General features: G+C 41.5%; 1 protein-coding gene across 2 annotated transcripts; it reads left to right on the forward strand.

The window, feature by feature from the left end:
- Positions 1-1381: 1381 nt before the first annotated feature.
- Positions 1382-18146, forward strand: Kifbp (kinesin family binding protein). 2 transcript variants are annotated; one of them, XM_090346459.1, is made up of 8 exons: positions 1382-1858; positions 3531-3629; positions 6460-6539; positions 7441-7624; positions 11104-11188; positions 14041-14156; positions 15099-15349; positions 15990-18146. In XM_090346459.1, exons 1-8 carry the CDS (start codon positions 1433-1435, stop codon positions 16144-16146), a joined length of 1398 nt encoding a protein of 465 aa, XP_090202585.1. In that variant the 5' UTR covers positions 1382-1432; the 3' UTR covers positions 16147-18146. The 2 variants fall into 2 exon arrangements, with proteins under 2 accessions (XP_090202585.1, XP_090202584.1); XM_090346458.1 differs by having other exon boundaries at positions 1384-1858; positions 15099-16082.
- The last annotated feature ends 568 nt before the right edge of the window (positions 18147-18714 follow it).

Below are 18714 nucleotides of genomic sequence, written 5' to 3' on the forward strand. Positions count from 1 at the left end.
TTACGATAAGCTGAGTTAATGTATAAAATACTGCTTTGATTCCATAATAAAAACATTAATGCTTAATAGGTTTGGTGGCTTCTAAATGAAAAGAATAAAGGCCACGAGTTTGGCCTAGTGATAGAGTGCTTGCATAGCATGCATGAAGACCCGGTTCAATTCCTTGGTACAATATACACAGAAAAAGTTGGAAGAGTTGCTGTGGCTCAATTGGTAGAGCTCTAGCCTTGAGAAAAGTCCAAGGACAGTGTTCAAGCCTGAATTCAAGGACTGGTAAAAAAAATAATAAAAGGCAAGTGCTAGCAGTTGGCACATAGTGGGTAATCAAGGAAAAGAGGAAGGTATCCTGGGCTGCACAAGGCCAATGCTCTATATAGCCCCTATCTGAAAGAAACCAAACCAGAACCCCACAAAGATAATGGCTTTAGGGAAGCAGCATTGCAGGTGTGACCCACGTGCCAGGCTTGGTCATCAATCTTAGTTCCTATTTTAATTTATTTTTATTTAGCAGCTGTAAAGTTAATATCCAGTGAATCCTGGATATACCATAGTTATTTTAGTGTGTTTTGTGTAGGTGGAAGTAGACTTCGGGGTTTTGTGCAAGTCACTCCAAAAATAGCAAGTTCTTTCCTCCCTTTGGGTTTTCCCATAGGACTTCAGCAGCAACTTGCACGAGGCACAAAGTATTGCCTTGTCTTTGATTTGGTTTTTTTGTTTGTTTTGTTTTGGGATCTAGTAGAATTTGAATGCCTCACATTCGCTAGGCAGGTGCTCCACCAACTCGCGCTTCCTGCCTTTTTTCCAGAGGGTCTTTTTTTTTTTTTTTTTTTTAACTGATCTTGGGCCCGCTATGCTTCCTATAGACCTTGAATAAGCATTGTGGATGCCCCTATATCTAGCGTGCATGTTGAGATGGGGACTTGCCAACTTTTTGACAGGAATACAAAGATGAGCTGCCGACCTTTATTTATTTTCGGTCAGTCGTGGGGCTTGAACTGGGCACTGTCTTTTGAGCTGTTTTGCTCAAGGATGGCCTTCCAGCACTTGAAGTACAGCTACACTTTCAGTTGTCTGTGGTTAGTTGGAGTCAGTTTCCTGCCCGGGCCTTGATCCTGAGATCTTAGCCTCCTGAGTAGCCAGGATTGCAAGCACAAGCCACCAGAGTCTAGCTTGTGGCCGATCACACCGCAGGGGGAGGTGATGGGGGAAGACTCATCCTCATTGGCAGCTTCGTTACCATAGCGATAGTTGGTATAGAGACCACTTTGCCTTCCCATTGGTCACTGCCCTGCATGCTGTGGTTGCATTGGCGGACCCCATTGGCTGCCGTTCCACAGTGCTGCTTCCGGTCGTAAGTGAAGTGTCGCGAAGCAGAAGGAAGGCGGGAGTCCCGACAGCAATCCTGGAGACGGCCCTGCTTGTGGAGGGCGCTATGGCTACTGCTCCGTGGGCCGAGATTCGCGAGAAATTCCAGGCGGCTCTGGCCCTGTCGCGGGTGGAACTACATAAAAACCCGGAGAAGGAGCCGTACAAGTCCAAATACAGCGCCCGGGCGCTCCTGGAGGAGGTCAAAGCGCTGTTGGGCCCCGCGCCGGAGGATGAGGACGAGCGGCCTCTGGCCGACGAGGGCTTGGACGCGGGGGACCACACCCTAGGGCCGCCCACCGAGGCCGTGGAGCCCGAGGGGCCCGCCGCGCAGCGCGCCGTGCGGCTGGCGGTTCTCGAGTTCCACCTCGGGGTGAACCACATCGACACGGAGGAGCTGTCGGCCGGCGAGGAGCATCTGGTGAAGAGCCTGCGGCTGCTGAGCCGGTACCGGCTCTCGCACCGCTGCGTCTCGCTCTACGTGCAGGCGCAGGTGAGAGGGCGGGGGCGGCCGGCCTCCACGCACACCCGAGGCCCGGTGTTGGAAGCTGCAGGGTAGCAGGGCACCCGCGACTCAGTAGGCTGAAATCTGAAGATCTCAGCACCAGGCTCCACCGAAAAGTTCAGGGACAGAACCGGAGGAGCGGAACAGTTTACCATCTTTTCACATTTTGGTATCTCTGAAATGGAGATGAACCTTATGAGTTGATCAGTTATCTGTTACCGTTTTCTTGTTCATACAATGGTGATATTTTACACTCGTGACTTATAGTTTTTTGGGACAGTGTCTCTATAGCTCCAGCTGCCTTGAACTTGTGATCCTGGTGCTTCTGCGTCCCAAGTGCCGGGTTTACAGGCATGAGATAACCCACCTGGTACCCCATCTGACAATTGTAATGTCTTACTCATGGTAAAATATCAAACTCTCCCTCAATATCCATGAAGAATTACTTTTGGGATAAAATGTTTGGTTTCATGGGAATTCATGATATCTGACTTCATTGTCTCACGCTGTTGTCTTTGGGGAACTACAGGACCTATTATAGACTGCGAAACCTTCACTAGGCTCGGGAGACCTAGGAATAAGTTTTCTCTGGCATTCCTTCTGATCTTTGCAGTCAAAAATAATATACTGGCATTATCTGTGGTAGCATAAAAAAGTTGGTACAATAGAAACCAAACAAGAGCTCAATAAGGAAAAGAAAGAAGAACCAACTTTGCTGGATGGTGTATTTTTTGTGTTCGTTTACCCATCATGGGACTTGAACTCAGAGCCTGGGCATAGTCCTTGTGCTTTTTGCCCAAGGCTACTACTGCTCCACCTCTGGCCTTTTGCTGGTTAATTGGAGATAACAGTCTCAGAGACTTTCTTGCCCTGACTGGTTTTGAAGCTCAATCCTCAGATCTCAGCCATCTGAGTAGCTAGGGTTATAGATATGAGCCACCAGCACCAGCAGTTTTGTAACAATCTTTAAAACACTCAAAGCCAGCTATGGGTGGTAAACTTCTGTTAATTCCAAAAGTCAAGTGGGTCGTGAGTTTGAGGCCAACCTGTATTATGTAGTAAGAGTTTTGTCTCAAAAACACTATAGAAATGCAAACATGTTGTAAATAGTAAATGGATGCCATAGTATTTTGTAGCCTCTAGTATTAGTGTGATTTTCGATCACTCACTTTTCCTATATTCAAGTTTTTAGCAGCAAGTCACTAAGTGCAGACCATGCTCATGGTGAAGAAATAGCAAAGGGCCGTGTACCAGAAGGCAGGGGTCACTACAGGTCTGTCTTAACAGTTATCTACCATAGTACCTGTGTCAGGATTGTGAGTAACTTACTGCTAATTGAACTCCACTACTAGTTACTAAGTATATCATTTAATTTACAGATGTTAGGGCCAAAGGTGTGGCTCAGGGATATTGAACCATCCTAACAAGCTCCAGGCTCAGTTCAAACCCCTCTGAATTATTAATACTCCTGATTTTTGTTTATTAACATATATTAATTATGCAAGAGTAAAAACTGTTTGTGACATTTCTATTTTAAATATTGATATAATGAACCCCATCCACCTTACCTTCTTTATCACTTCTCTGCCCCCTTTCTAGTACAATTTGTGGATATTACTTTAATTGTAAGTCTTAAGTCATCACTTTCTCTATTTTGCAGAATAACCTGGGCATCTTATGGTCTGAAAGGGAAGAAATTGAAACTGCACGGGCTTACCTAGAATCATCAGAAGCTCTGTATAATCAGTATATGAAAGAGGTGTGTTGCACATCAGATTAAAATTTCAGTTTGGGCTGAAAGTAGTCAGGAACTGAGAGAATAATTCCTCATTCACGATGGTGTTTTTCTTCTACACACCCAAGAATTTCTGTGGAACTTCTGGGAAGTTACCTGATAGCTGAAATTACTGTATAGTGAAGACTTTGGGTATTTAAAAATAATCCTGGTGTAGGGTATAATGGCAGTCTGTACTGGATATAGTCATCAAGGAAATAGTCTAATGTTATCCTGAAATACCACATGGGTATTTTTGTGCTTGTGTTCAAAATTTCTACTTTCGATTCCACCAAAATAGCAGTGCTAAAAGAAAACAAGGAGAATATATGCCTCAAAGAGTTCAGATAGTTTGCTCATTTTAAGCCACCTGTTCCTGGCTTAATAAACTTTTGTTTTTTTACATGAAAGAAATTATTAGGCAACATAATTTCTTTCTTATATATTTTTATTATAGTTATATTCTCCAGATAGGAGGAGCATTACTTCACGCACATTGATACCCCGTCTCATATTTTTGTCCCCATTTCCCTCCCTTTACCCCTTCCTTCTCTCTCTCTTTTTTTTTTTTTTTTTTTCTTTGCCAGTCCTGGGGGGCTTAGACCTGGGATCTGGCAAGCTGTCCCTGAGCCTCTTTGTGCTCAAGGTCAGTACTCTACCACTTGAGCCATGGCATCACCTCCAGCTTGTTCTGAGTAGTTATTAGAGATAAGAGTCTCACAGACTTTCCTGCCCTGCCTGGCTTCAAATTGTCATTCTAAGGACTCAGCCTTCTGAATTGCTAGGATTACAGGGGTGAGTCACTGGCCCCAGGCTAAGGCAAAATATTTCTTGTGTATTATTATTTGCTGTGGTTAACTACTTTAAAAAGTTCTTAGTAAAACACTTTCTACCTAAAAAAATTTTTTTATTTTGGTACCAGTACTTGAACTAAGAACCTCTTGTACTCACTTGGTAATTTTGTTCATAAATGGCACTCTACCAGTTGAACCACACATCTTGGTCAGCATTTTTTTTTTGCCAGTCCTGGGCTTGAGCTCAGGGCCTGAGCACTGTCCCTGGATTTTCTCAAGGCTAGGGCTCTACCACTTGAGCCACAGCACCACTTCTGGCTTTTTGCTATGAATGTGGTACCGAGGAATCGAACCCGGGTCTTCATGCATGCTAGGCAAGCACTTTAACCACTAGGCCAAACTCCCAGCCTTGGTCAGCATTTTTGCTAGCTAATTGGAGACAGAATCTGAAGGATTTTTCTACCTATACTGGCTTAAACTGATTTTCAGATTTTAGCCTCATGAGTTGCTAGGATTAGAGGGATGAGTCACTGGTACTCATCTAAAAGAAATTTAAAATATTATGTGTGGAGCTAGGAGTTTGGCCTAGTGGTAGAGTGCTCGCCTAACATACACAAAGCCCTGGGTTCGATTCCTTGGTACCACATATACAGAAAAAGCCGAAAGGGGTGCCGTGGATCAAGTGGTAGAATGTTAACCTTGAGCTGAAGAGCTCAGAGACAGCACCTAGGCCCAGAGTTCAAGCCTCACTACTGAAAAAAACAAAAAAAAACTAACAAAAATATTTAGCTGGTTGAGGTGGCTCATGCCTGTAATCCTAGCTATTCAGGAAGCTGAGATCTGAGGATCAAGATTCAAAGCCAACCTGGGCACAAAAGGACCTGAAACTCTTATCTTCAATTAACTGCTAGAAAAAGGGAAGTTGAGCTTGACTCAAAGAGCTCAGGGACAGTGCCCAGGCCCAGGGGTAAGGCGGTAGCCTTGAGCTGAAGAGCTCAAGAACAGTGCCCAGGCGGAGTTCAAACCCCGTGACCCCCCCCCCCCGCCCCAAAAAAAAAAATATGTGTGACACAAACTGCCTGTGTTCAGTGGTTGGTTTATTTCTGTAATCCTAGCTACTTGGGAGGTGAAGATAGGATAGATCAGGGTTCAAAGCCTGCCACCTCTGCAAAAAGTTGGTGAGATTTTTGTGTCAACAAATAAGCTAAATATTATAAGCCTGCAATCTCACCTACTCAATGAGAGATTTAAATAGGATCCCTGGGAAGAAAAAACCTCCTAAACACAAAAGCAAAAAGGACTGGGGGTGTGATTTAAGTAGAATAGGACCTGTCTAATGTACAAAGATGTGTTTGCGGGGCCGGGAGTTTGGCCTAGTGGTTGAGTGCTTGCCTAGCATGCACGAAGACCTGGGTTCAATTCCTCGGTACCACATACATAGAAAAAAGCCGGAAGTGGTGCTGAGGCTCAAGTGGTAGAGCTCTAGCCTTGAGAAAGTCCAAGGACAGTGCTCAGGCCCTGAGCTCAAGTCCGGGACTGGCAAAAAAAAAAAAAAAAAAGATTTGTTTGCTAACCCTCAGGATGTATGACTACAAAAGAATACAAAGGTCTCACATTTTCTGAAGTGGTAGATGGTAATATTAGTAATATTCTTTTTGAGGTAGAGTCTATGTGGCCATGTTGACCCACCACCTCCCCTAGCTCATGATTCCCCTGCCTCAGCTTTGAGTACTGAGATTTCAGCTATATAACACCACACTTAGTTTTTCTTTAAGAACAGTTTACACATAAACTGGGAGTGGTGAAGCACACACATTATCCCAGAACTCGAGTCTGAGGCAGGAAGGATGATAAATTGTTCAAAGCCAGCATGAACTACACCGTGAAACCCCTTCTCCAAATATCCCCATTAACAGACAAAAAAGAAAAACACCCCAGAAATTCAAAATTGATAGCTCCCATTCCCCAGAAAAGGGTGCTTAATGTTCATAGTTTAAAGAGCTTTTGTTGCTTAATCATAGATTGGGAGTCCTCCTCTTGATCCTACAGAACACTTTCTTCCTGAAGAAGAGAAGCTAACTGAACAGGAGAGATCAAAAAGGTTAGTTGGTATAGAAATCAACAGGTGTTCCCACATAGTCTAAACAAAATGATAGTTTAAAAACAACAACAACAACAAAAACCCTGCTATTTGCTGCTTGTAGTCATTCAAGTCAAAGTCTGGATTACCCCACCCCCTGTAGTATGAGGTTTGAACTCAGGATGTTGGGCTTTCTTGGCAACACTTTACCATATGAGCCACACCCCAGCCCTAATCTGTGGAGTAAACCTCCATTTGCTACGTCTAAGTTACATGACCATGGTCAGATCTGAGACTGTTTCCTGTCATATGTACCAGACACAATTCAAAGGAATGGTAGAAGGGTTAAAAAAAAAAAAAAACTACATATGAAATTTATTTATAAGCTAGATACTGGTGGCTCATGTCTGTAATCCTAGCTATTCAGGAGCCTGAGAAATCTGCGAATCACAGTTCAAAGCCAGCCCAGGCAGGAAAATCCAAGAGACTTTTTTTTTTTTGGTTGGTTGTGGGACTTGAACTCTGGGCTTGGGCGCTATCCCTAAGCTCTTCAGCTCAAGGCTACTGCCCTACCCCTTGAGCCACAGTGCCACTCCTGGTTTTCTGGTGATTAATTGGAGTTGAGTTTTCGGGACTTTTTAGTGCCCCCCGGCTGGCTTTGAACTGATATTCTCAGATCTCAGCCTCCTGAGTAACTAGGATTACATGTGTGAGCCACTGCTCTGGCCTCTAGTCCAAGAGACTCTTATCTCCAATTAACCACCAGAAAGTCTGCTGTGGCTCAAAGTGGTAGAGCACTAGCCTTGAGGAAAAGAGCTCAGGGACAGCGCCCAGGCCCTGAGTTCAAACACATGACTGAGCAAAAAAAAAAAAAAGAAAGAAATTAACTTTCACATGGTAAGTCATCTTTTTTTCTCCACAGGTTTGAGAAGGTTTATACTCATAACCTGTATTACCTGGCTCAGGTCTACCAGCATGTGCAAATGTTTGAGAAGGCTGCTCACTATTGCCACAGCACACTGAAACGCCAGCTTGAGCACAGTGCCTACCATCCTATGGAGTGGGCGATTAATGCTGCTACCTTGTCGCAGTTTTATATCAATAAGGTAAGTAGTCACCTAAGAGAATCTACAAAGAACTGGGAACCAGTGACTCCTGCCTTTAATCCTAGCTACTCAGGAGGCTGAGATCTGAAGATACGGTTCAAAGCCAGCCTGGACACTAAAGACCTGAGACTCTTATCTCCTATTAATCACAAAAAACCGGAAGTGGTGCTGTGGCTCAAGGGGTAGAACACTACCCTTGAGCTGAAGGGCTCAGGGACAGTGCCCAGGCCCTGAGTTCAAGTCCCACAATGGACAATAAGAAAACAAAAAGTGGCTTAACACAAAAACACAATGTCTCTATGCCTCTGATCATATATTATTTAAACAAACTCGGAAATATTTTTTCTTTTCTTTTTTTTTTTTGTGGGGGGGAGTCTAGGGCTTGAACTCGGCTTGGGCCCTGTCCCTGAGCTCAGCCCAAGGCTACCACCCTACTCTTGAGCCAGGCCCCACTTCCATTTAGTAGAGGTTAATTGGAGATAAGAGTCTCAGGTCCTTTTGTGCCCAGGCTGGCTTTGAACCTTGATGCTCAGATCTCAGCCTTCTGAGTAGCTAGGATTACAGGCGTGAGCCACCATGCCTAGCTTAAATTTGTTTTTTGTTGTTTTTTTTTTTTTTTGCCAGTCCTGGGTTTGGGCTCAGGACCTGAGCACTGTCCTTGGACTTTTTCAAGGTTAGAGCTCTACCACTTGAGCCTCAGCACCACTTCCGGCTTTTTTCTATGTGTGTGGTACCGAAGAATTGAACCCAGGTCTTCGTGCATGCTAGGCAAGCATTCTACCACTCGGCCAAACTCCCGGCCCTTAAATTTGTTTTTTAAAGAAAGAAAAGTGGCTTGTATTTTGTGATGTAAACTTGGCAGAAAAATGAAGCCCAATTTGTTACTTGCTAGTATATTAAAATTTTGTAGTGTGTGTGTGTGTTTGCGGGCGCGCACGTGCACTCGTGTGCATGTGCATGAGTACATGTATGCACCAGTCCTGAGGCGTGAACTTGATCTAAGTACTGTCCCTGAATCTTTTGGCTCAAGGGTAGCACTCTGCCACTTGAGTAATAATTTCTTTTTTTTTTTTAAATTTTTTATTGTAATTAGTAAAAGGGTTACATGATATTTGCCAGATAGAAGGTGCATTAATCCACATACTTGAGTAATAATTTCACTTGCAGCCTTTCTGGTGCTTAACTGGAGATGGCAGTCTAATGGACTTTCCCATCTGGTCTGGCTTCAATCTTGATCTTCTAGATCACAGACTCCAGATTAGCTAAGGTTATGATATACTATTTAAATTCGCTATAGTGATATGTTACTTTTTATTGTTGATTTTATCTTGTGGTTAATAGAACTTTATCTTTGTAGTGGCAATCTATAGGGAGAATATATCTGAGGAAGTTGACTGTTAAATGTGGGTTTTGGTAAAAACATGTGATATATTTCAGTTATTTTTCAGTATGAACTGTTCTATAGTAATGTGGATATTGTAAATGTCTCTGCTGATTTCCATAGTTTCAAGGTTTTATAACATGCTTTTGAACTGTTACACAAGGACAAATTTGTGCTCCTTAATTGTTTCATCAGAATTCCTTAGAATCAATTTGCTATACTTTTTTTTTTTTTTGTGGGTCATGGGGCTTGAACTCTGTGCCTGGACATTGTCCCTGAGCTCTTCAGCTCAAGGTTACTGCCCTACCCCTTGAGCCACAGCGCTACTTCCAGTTTTCTAGTAGTTAATTGGAGGTAAGAGTCTCAAGCAATGTCTTTCTTTAGTGCCTGGGCTGGCTTTGAACCACAATCCTCAGATCTCAGCCTCCTGAGAGGAGGTGGGAATATAGGCATGAGCCATTGTGCCCAGCAATTTGTTATACTTTTATAGATCCATTTCTTCTGTCATCCTTCAGTTTCTAATGCTAAAACTTTTTTTTTTTTTTTTTTTTTGACTGGGGCTTCAATTCAGAGCCTGGGCACTAACCCTGAGCTTCTTTTTGCTCAAGGCTAGCACTCTGCCACTTGAGCAGAGGACCACTGGTATGGAAGGCTTCCTGCAGACTAGACAAGCATTCTACCACTAAGCCACATTCCCAGCAGCTTATTTATATTTCTTATTCACAAGCCTCTGAAATTGTGCAAATTCTTTGCTCCTCAGAGTTACCTGCTGCCTTACACTTATACCTTTATTCTTTCCAATGTTTTGTTTGCTAGTGTTAGTTCTGTAAATGTTCCTATCATTAAATGTTGCTCCACAGAATTTCATTCAGAAGAACTGTTAGCAGGAGCCAATAGGACTATTTGCAGCATCACTTCTAGGTTTTTGATCTAAGATCAGATGTGTAAGTAACACTGCTGTGTATACTTAAGAGCATCCAGTTATGCCTAATTCTCACATGGTCCTCAGAAAACCTGTCTCTTCTCTGTTATAGCTATTTGACGAACTCTTGTCTTCGTCTTTGACGAACAAGAGTTACATAATTCAGAGCCCAGAATCATGGCCTAGTGATAGAGTGCTTGCCTAGTATGTACAAAGCCCTTAGTTTGATTCCTTATTACCACATACACAGATAAAGCTGAAAGTGGTGTTTTGGCTAGCCCTGAGTTCAAGTCCCAGGACTGGCCAAAAAAAGGAAAAATTATTATTTTAATTCACACCATCTATCTGGTGAATATAATGTAACCCTTCTGTTAATTACAGTAAAAATATATGAAAAATAAATAAATAAATAAACTCTATCTGCCAGGCAGTGGTGGTTCAGCAGCATCATTCTACCTACTTGGGAGGCTGAGATCTGAGGCTTGTCAATTAAAGCAAGCCTGGGCAGGAAAGTCCATGAGATTCTTACCTCCAGTTAACCAGCAAAATGCAGGAAGTGGGGATGTGACTCAAGTGAGAGAACACTAACTTTGAGCCAAAAAGTTTGGAGACAGCATTCAGGCCCAGAGTTCAAGCCTCAGGGCCCAAACAAAAAATCTACATAATATGTGTATAATGTTTAGACATCTAGATATTTAATTTATGAAGAATCTCCTTTTTGCCTTTGAGTGGTAGGATATAACAAGCTCTCTTAAAGTAATAAAAACTAAATCTTCATTACTCTGACAGAATGCAAGAATTTCTTGTGCCTGGACCTTTGGCTATTTAGACTGAACCTAAAGGATGTGGTTTGAGTGAACCTAAAGGATGAGAGCTGTTCCCATCTGTGTACTGGTTATGGGAAGACAGCTGACTTTCAGACCATGGTTCCCTTTGTGCCCGTTTAGGTTATTTTTAAGCGTTTGGACATTGTTGTTTTAATCTCTGAAGTAGCTTTTTTACTAGGCAATACTGTAATGTGCCTGTAATACCTTCCTGCTGTTAAGCACCTGTACACTGCTTCCTTCGTAGTAGCTCTCAGCTAATAGTATAGTTTTTCCTGTATAAGTATGCAAATAGCAATTGTAAATAAGACTCTGTGGTACTTAGATTCATTCTCATTTATTTTCCCAACAGTTATGCTTTATGGAAGCCAGACACTGTTTATCAGCCGCCAATGTTATTTTTGGTCAAATTGGGAAAATTTCAGCCACAGAAGACAGTAAGTTTACATGTATGTTTCTTTGTATAGCAATGACTTGAGCTAGGGTCTTGCTATGTTGTAGTCTGGGCTGACCTTGAACGCATTGTCCTACTAAACCTCCCAAGTTCTGGGATAACAGACTTAGGTCACTGTGTCCTAGTCATTATCAGCTTTAAATTTTTTTATTTTGAAATTTAATTTTTTTTTTTTTGTCAGTCGTGGGATTTGAACTCTGAAACTCGGGCCTGAGCACTGTCCCTGAGCTCTTCAACTCTTGGCTACCAACTTACCCCTGGAATCATAGCCCCACTACCCCATTTTCTAGTGATTAATTGGAGATAAGAGTCTCACAGACTTTAGTACTTGGGCTGGCTTTGAACAGCAATCCTCAGATCTCAGCCTCCTGAGTAACTTGGATTACAGGTGTGAGCCACTGCACCCGGCTGAAATTTAACCTTTTAACATTCAACATTTTAGGAAAGTAGGCTGGGTGCCTGTGGCTCACGCCTGTAATCCTAGCTACTCAGGAGGCTGAGATCATCACCAGAAAACCAGAAGTGGCATGCACTGTAGCTCAAGTGATAGAGCCATAGCCTTGAGCTGAAGAGCTCAGGGACAGTGCGCAGGCCCAGAGTTCAAGCTCCATGACTGTTAATTTTTAAATTTATTTTATTTTTTTAGGAAAGTAGTAGAAGTATTTTCTCAACTAAATTCACCAACTTCTTGTTTTTGTTGCTTTATTTTTTTGCCAGAGTCTTGCTGTATATCCCACACTAGCCTTGAACTCATGATCCTCCTATCTAAGCCTCCTAAATAGCTGGAACTACAGATATGTGCCACCAGGCCTAACTTAAATTTACCAGTTTTAATACTTGCCTCATTTTCAGCCACATATAAGTTAATATCCAGATGTCACTTTGTTGTTGTTGGTTGTGGGGCTTGAACTCAGGACCCAGGTGCTGTCCCTGCCTAAGTCTGGTGCTTTGCCACTTTGAGCCATAGCTCCACTTGCAGTTTTCTGAGGGTTAATTTGAGATAAGAGTTTCATGGACTTTCCTGTCCTGACTGGCTTGGAACTGCAATCACCAGGCTTCCAGCTCCTGAGTAGCTAGGATCATAGGTATGAGCCATCAGCACCCGGTTTAGATGTCACATTTTATTTTTCTTTCTGAACCATTTGAGAAGTGATTGCATATACATTTCCTAAGAATATTTTCTTGCATAATCATAGAGCAGCTAGCAAATTCAGGAAATGAAACATTTGATACAATTTTTAAGAATCTTATTTCTCTTTAAGCAATTACCTCCATAATGTCCTTTATAAATTTTTTTTTCTTTATGATTGTGGCCAGTTGTCGCATCTTAGTTTTCTGTCCTCTGGAACAGTCCAGTCCTCAGCTTTTCTTTTTTTGGGTGGGGGCCGGGGGGGAGTTCTGGGGCTTGAACTCTGCCTAGGTGCTGTCCCTGAGCTCTTCATCTCAAGGCTATTGCCCTACCCCTGGGCCCGAGTATTGTCCCTGAGCTCTGAAGCTCCTGGCTACTACCCTACCCTGAGCCAAGCCCCACTTCCCTTTTTCTAGAGGTTAATTGGAGATAAGAGTCTTAGATCCTTTTGTGCCCAGGGTGGCTTTGAACCTTGATCTTCAGATCTCAGCCTCCTGAGTAGCTAGGATTGTAGACATAAGCCACCATACCCAGCTATATTTTAACTTTTTATTTGCTTTGCAATACTGGAGATTGAATCTAAGACCTTTTGTGTTCTATATCAATGCTATATGATAAATCTGCACCTACAGCATTTGACAGTGTTTTATTTAGCCTGCAAAAAATCATGGTTAATATGTGTATTTGTGTCATTTAGCTAGTGTGGTAATAAAGTCACCATTTTCTTCTATGGTTTTGTCATTTATCATTAAATATTCTGCAGTCTTAAAGAGGTTTTTGATTTTGGAATACCATGTTTTCTTTTTCTTCTTTTTAAAATTTATTTATTTATTTTATTTTTATTATTGGTTGTGGGCACTCCCCCTGAGCTCTTCAGCTCAAGGCTATCACTCTACCACTTGAGCCACAGCACCTCTTGGTTGAAGAATTTGAATAGAATGTAGTATCAAGTTGAATAGCTTTGTTTCATTTACTACTTTGGATTAACTATAGATGAGCTGAAATTTTAAAAGTCATTTATCTAAAAAAAGTTAACATAAACTAAGATTCCATGATAGCACCATTTTGTTTTTATTTTCAGAATAGAAAGTTATAGGAGCTAGGGTTGCACCTCAGGTAGAACCCTTGCTTATGTAGCTTAAATGGTCCATCCTTAGTACCAAAAAGCTGAAAAAGTGACAAAAACAGAATGGTTTCTACAATCTTACTGCTTTCTACCATCCTAAATATGGTTGTGTAGAATGTCTATTACAAATAACTAGGCAGCATTAGTTAAGAAATTTAAAATTGTGTAAATTCTTTCACCATTCTAGGAATTCCATTTCTAGGAATCTATTCTGTTGTAATTCAAAACCAGACAGATTTAGGCACAAAGTTGTCCATAGTAGTAAATGATGAGAAACAATGAACTCCCTATATTAGAAGGGCTTAAGTATGAAATACTTTTATAATGCTATACTAAAAAACTAAAACATTGATAATGTTATGTATTAAGTATTGGAGATATAATGTGTGTAGGAAAAGTTATGTTCAAAGTTGGCTATATATTATGCTCTTACTTTTTAAAATATAGATAAAGCATAGGAAAAAATACAGAAAGCAATCTGCAGAAATAACAGCAGTGTCCCCAGGTATTTGTAAATACAGTACACATTGAAAACTACACTTGTCACTTTTAGCTTATACAAGTCTTGTATGTTTTTTAGCTCCTGAAGCAGAAGGAGATGTGCCAGAGCTTTATCATCAGAGAAAAGGGGAGATAGCGAGATGCTGGATCAAGTACTGCTTGACTCTCATGCAGAATGCCCAGCTTTCCATGCAGGTAATACAGGCCAAGGTCACCTTGTTCTCTCTTCATGAGCAGGATGTAAATGAAAGCTTACCATGGAGATTGTGATTCTTGAGTTATTGTGTGTTAATTGTAGAAGACATGTAGTGTGCTCTCACAAATACTTGTTTCTTGCCCTCATCACCACCTTTTAAAGTCTTCCTAATGATAATCTGGCTTCCCTTTAGATCATGTAACTCATGTAACTCTTGCACCTTTTGCTAGAATCTTATTCCTTCAAGGACTACATATATTTCTTTTTTCTTTCATTCTTGTGAAAGGCCTCACTGGCCTTGCACAATCCTGAAGCCCCTCTCATGTCACACAACTTCCTTTTTTTTTTCTTTTGTCAGTCATAGGGTTTGAACTCTGGGCCTGGGTGCTGTCCTTGGACTTTTTCCAAGGCTAGAGCTCTTCCACTTGAGCTTCAGCACCACTTCTGGCTTTTTTTTTCTATGTATATGGTACCGAAGAATTGAATCCATGTCTTCATACATGCTAGGCAAGGACTCTACCACTAGGCCAAACTCCCAGCCCAATGCATACAATTTTTAACACATGAAACAATTTAATATATATTTAATACATTGAATTCATTTAAAGAAAGAAGTTTTAAAAATGTTTAATGTTTAAAGACTGAGACAGGATCATTGAGAGTTCAAGGCTATCTTGGTCTACATGGTAAGATTGTCTCAAAGAAAAATAGAATTGAAGATGATAGTGCCTTCAGTGGGCTGGTACAGCTCAGTGGTGGAACCTTTGCCTAGCCTGCTTAGCCTGTGGTTCCACCCTCAGCACCAAAACAAATTATAATGTCTCCCTCAGATAGGCTGGAAGGAAAGAGTTTTCTTTATTTCTGGATTTGCTTTTTAAATTATTTTGGACAGCAGGAAATAAAATAACCCTACGTAACCGTAACTTAACTTTTTCTTTCAGGACAATATAGGAGAGCTTGATTTTGACAAACAGTCTGAACTTCGAGCGTTAAGGAAGAAAGAACTAGATGAAGAGGAGAGCATCAGGAAGAAAGCTGTGCAATTTGGAACAGGGGAGCTGTGTGATGCCATCTCTGCAGTAGAAGAGAAAGTGAGATATTTGAGACCTTTAGACTTTGAAGAAGCCAGAGAACTTTTCTTACTGGGTCAGCACTATGTCTCTGAGGCAAAAGAGTTCTTCCAAATCGATGGGTATGTCACTGACCATATTGAAGTTGTCCAAGATCATAGTGCTCTGTTCAAGGTCCTGGCCTTCTTTGAAACTGACATGGAGAGACGGTGCAAGATGCATAAACGCAGAATAGCTATGCTAGAGCCCCTCACAGTGGACCTGAATCCACAGTATTACCTCTTGATCAACAGGCAGATTCAGTTTGAAATTGCGCATGCTTATTATGATATGATGGATTTGAAGGTTGCCATTGCTGACAAGCTAAGAGATCCTGATTCACACATTGTAAAAAAAATAAATAACCTTAATAAGTCAGCACTGAAGTACTACCAGCTCTTCTTAGACTCCCTGAGGGACCCAAATAAAGTATTCCCTGAGCAGCTAGGGGAGGATGTTCTTCGCCCCGCCATGCTAGCTAAGTTTCGTGTTGCTCGTCTCTATGGCAAAATCATCACTGCTGATCCCAAGAAAGAGCTAGAGAATTTGGCAACATCATTGGAACATTACAAATTTATTGTCGATTACTGTGAAAAGCACCCTGAGGCTGCCCAGGAAATCGAAGTTGAGCTGGAACTTAGTAAAGAGATGGTTAGTCTTCTTCCGACAAAAATGGAGAGATTCAGAACCAAGATGGCCCTGGCTTAATTTTTTTTTTTAAAGACAGGAAATGTACACTACTGGTGATTCCCCGCCCCCCTCTGTATTCAGGCAGACCCAGTTTCATTATGACACTTCCCTGCAAAGCCAGATGAGTACAGTGCAAGGTGGGGTACTGCCAGACCACCTCAGCAACAAAAAGGTAATAATTTATACCTAATTATGTAAATTGTCTTGTTCAAGTGACATGTGATTTGCACTTTAGATTGCTTGTTTCCTACTTCAGTAGAAGCATTCCCTGTGCTAGGCTTGGTATTGCATGCCTGTAATCTCAGATCTTGGGAGGCAGAGGCAGGGAGAGTTGGAGTTTGAGACCAGCCTGGCAATACAGTGAGTTCAGAGCCAGCCAGAGCTACATATTGAGATCTTGTCTGAAACAGAAAAGAAAATATAAATAATAACACGTATGTTATGTATGTATTACTGTATACATACATATAGAATAATACATATGTAGATATAGATAAATATTTCTTGCTTCCATTTCTAAATATAGAGTATATGATGGCTGATATTTGTTAGATTTCTCACAAGAAAAAACACTATGTGATGTTCCTGGAAGACAAGTCTGTTACTGAAATAAAAACTTCCTGTAGTTATTCTTTCTAAAATATTTACTAAATTCCAAAGAAATCTTCCTTTTTCAAACAACTAAAACCTAAGTTATATTGTTGTAAAGTGTTGTTATATGGTTTATATTAACTATAGGATAAAGGCCTTGGAAATATAATAAACTGACTTATTTCAACTAAGAAAAACTTGATTTTCTCTCCTGTTTTCTTGTAAAAATTGGTCTTTTTTTTTTTTAAAGCTAGTCCTGGGGCAAAAAGTTAGCAAGACCTCATTTCCACCAGCAATCTGGGTGTAATGATAAATACTTGTGATCCTGGTTACCAGGAAGGTCTAAGTAAGACTCTCTGAGGCTAGCCCCAGGCAAATAGGTGCTAACTGAACAAATAAAAAAGGGCTGGGAGATGAGGCTCAAGTAGAAAGGCAGCTAGGTGCCTAGCAAGCACAAGGTACAGAGTTCAAACACCAACACCTCAAAAAAAAAAAAAAAAAGTAAGAGGAACCATGGCTCACACTTATACATGTAATCCTAGCTACTCAGGATGCTGAGATCTGAGGATCAGGGTTCGAAGCCAGCCTGGACAGGAAAGTCTGTGAGACATACCTCCAGTGAACCACCAGAAAACCAGAAGTGGTGCTGTGCTTTAAAGTGCTGGAGCACTAGCCTTGTGCACAAAAGCTCAGACATAGCGCCCAGACTCTGAGTTCAAGCCCCACAACTGACTAAAAAAAAAAAAAAATTGATAAATAGAAAAATGAATAAAAGAGAAAGTCAAAGGGTAAACAAATACAGAAGTGATACTAGCCACTATGTTGAAAATGAACTATACAAAGGGAAAACAGAAAGAACAAGGGAAGGAATGACATTGTCCAAATATACTCTTTTTTTTTTTTTGGCCAGTCCCGGGGCTTGAGCTCATGATCTGGGCACTATCCCTGAGCTTCTTTTACTCAAGGCTAGCACTCTACCACTTGAGCCACAGCAACACTTCTGGTGTTTTTTCTTTATGTAGTACTGAGGAATCAAACATATAGCTTTATGAATGCTAGGCAAGCACTCTACCATTAGGTCATATTCCCAGTCCTCTAGAATAAATTTTAAGAATATTTTCTGAGCAAAAACAAGAAAATAAGCCAAGTGTGGTGGCTCATACCTGTAATCCTATCTACTCAGGAGGCTGAGATACGAGGATCTCAGTTCAAAGCCAGTCCGAGCATTAGACCATGAGACTGATATCTCCAATTAACCTCTAGAAAACCAGAAATGGTGCTGAAGAGCTCAGGGGCAGTACCCAGGCCGAATTGAAGCCACACACATGACCCACAAAAAAAAAAAGTTGCTGTCCAGGCTGGCTTCAAACCTCAATCCTCAGATCTCAGCCTCCTAGAATTATAAATACGAACCATCAGTGCTTGGTATTTTTTTTTTTTTTTTTTTTTTGCCAGTCTGGGGCTTGAGCTCTGGGTCTAAGTACTGTCCTTGGGCTTTCTCAAGGCTAGTACTCTACCACTTGAGCCATGGCACCATTCCCGGCATTTTTCTAGTATGTGATACTGAGGAAGCGAATCTGGGTTTTTGTGCACACTAGCAAGCACTCTACAACTAGCCCCCCTCCACTTTTCTTTTGCCAGTCTTGGCCCTTGAACTCAGGGCCTGAGCTCTGTCCTTGGGCTTTCTGAAGGCTAACACTCTACTGCTTGAGCCACAACACCACTTCTGGCTTTTTCTATGTATGTGGTACCAAGGACTTGAACCTGGGTCTTCGTGCATGCTAAGCAATCACTCTACCATTAGGACAAACTCACAGCATTTTTTTTTTTATGCCTTCAGTGAGGGACTTGAACTCTCACTTGGCTTTTTTTGTTCTTTTTGACTCCACAACTTGAACCATTCTTCTACTTCCAGCTTTTTGCTGGTCAATTAGAGATAACAATGTCTTGTATTTGTCTTCCTAGGCTGTCTCTAAACCAAGAGCTTCAGATTACAGGCATGAGGCATCCAAGTCTGAATCAAAGACCATTTAAAGGCAAACTAGTATGAAACATGTATTGCCTTATGGAAATTCTTTCATGGCACTCCCTTCTTTCCCACTGCTACCTCAAGAGTTCCCTGGAACATGCTCTGAGAACTACTGCATTATCCTGTCCTGTGCCGAAC

The sequence above is a fragment of the Megascapheus bottae genome, chromosome 15 (genome assembly GCF_031878675.1).
Source record: "Megascapheus bottae isolate mThoBot1 chromosome 15, mThoBot2.hap1, whole genome shotgun sequence".
NCBI classification, from domain to species: domain Eukaryota; kingdom Metazoa; phylum Chordata; class Mammalia; order Rodentia; family Geomyidae; genus Megascapheus; species Megascapheus bottae.

Excerpts from the sequence above, each read along its gene's own strand:
- Kifbp (XM_090346458.1), top strand. The coding sequence starts at position 1,433 with ATGGCTACTGCTCCGTGGGCCGAGATTCGCGAGAAATTCCAGGCGGCT. Across the intron at positions 1,859-3,530 it reads CGCTCTACGTGCAGGCGCAG|AATAACCTGGGCATCTTATG; the intron begins GTGAGAGGGCGG and ends TCTATTTTGCAG. Across the intron at positions 7,625-11,103 it reads CGCAGTTTTATATCAATAAG|TTATGCTTTATGGAAGCCAG; the intron begins GTAAGTAGTCAC and ends TTTTCCCAACAG.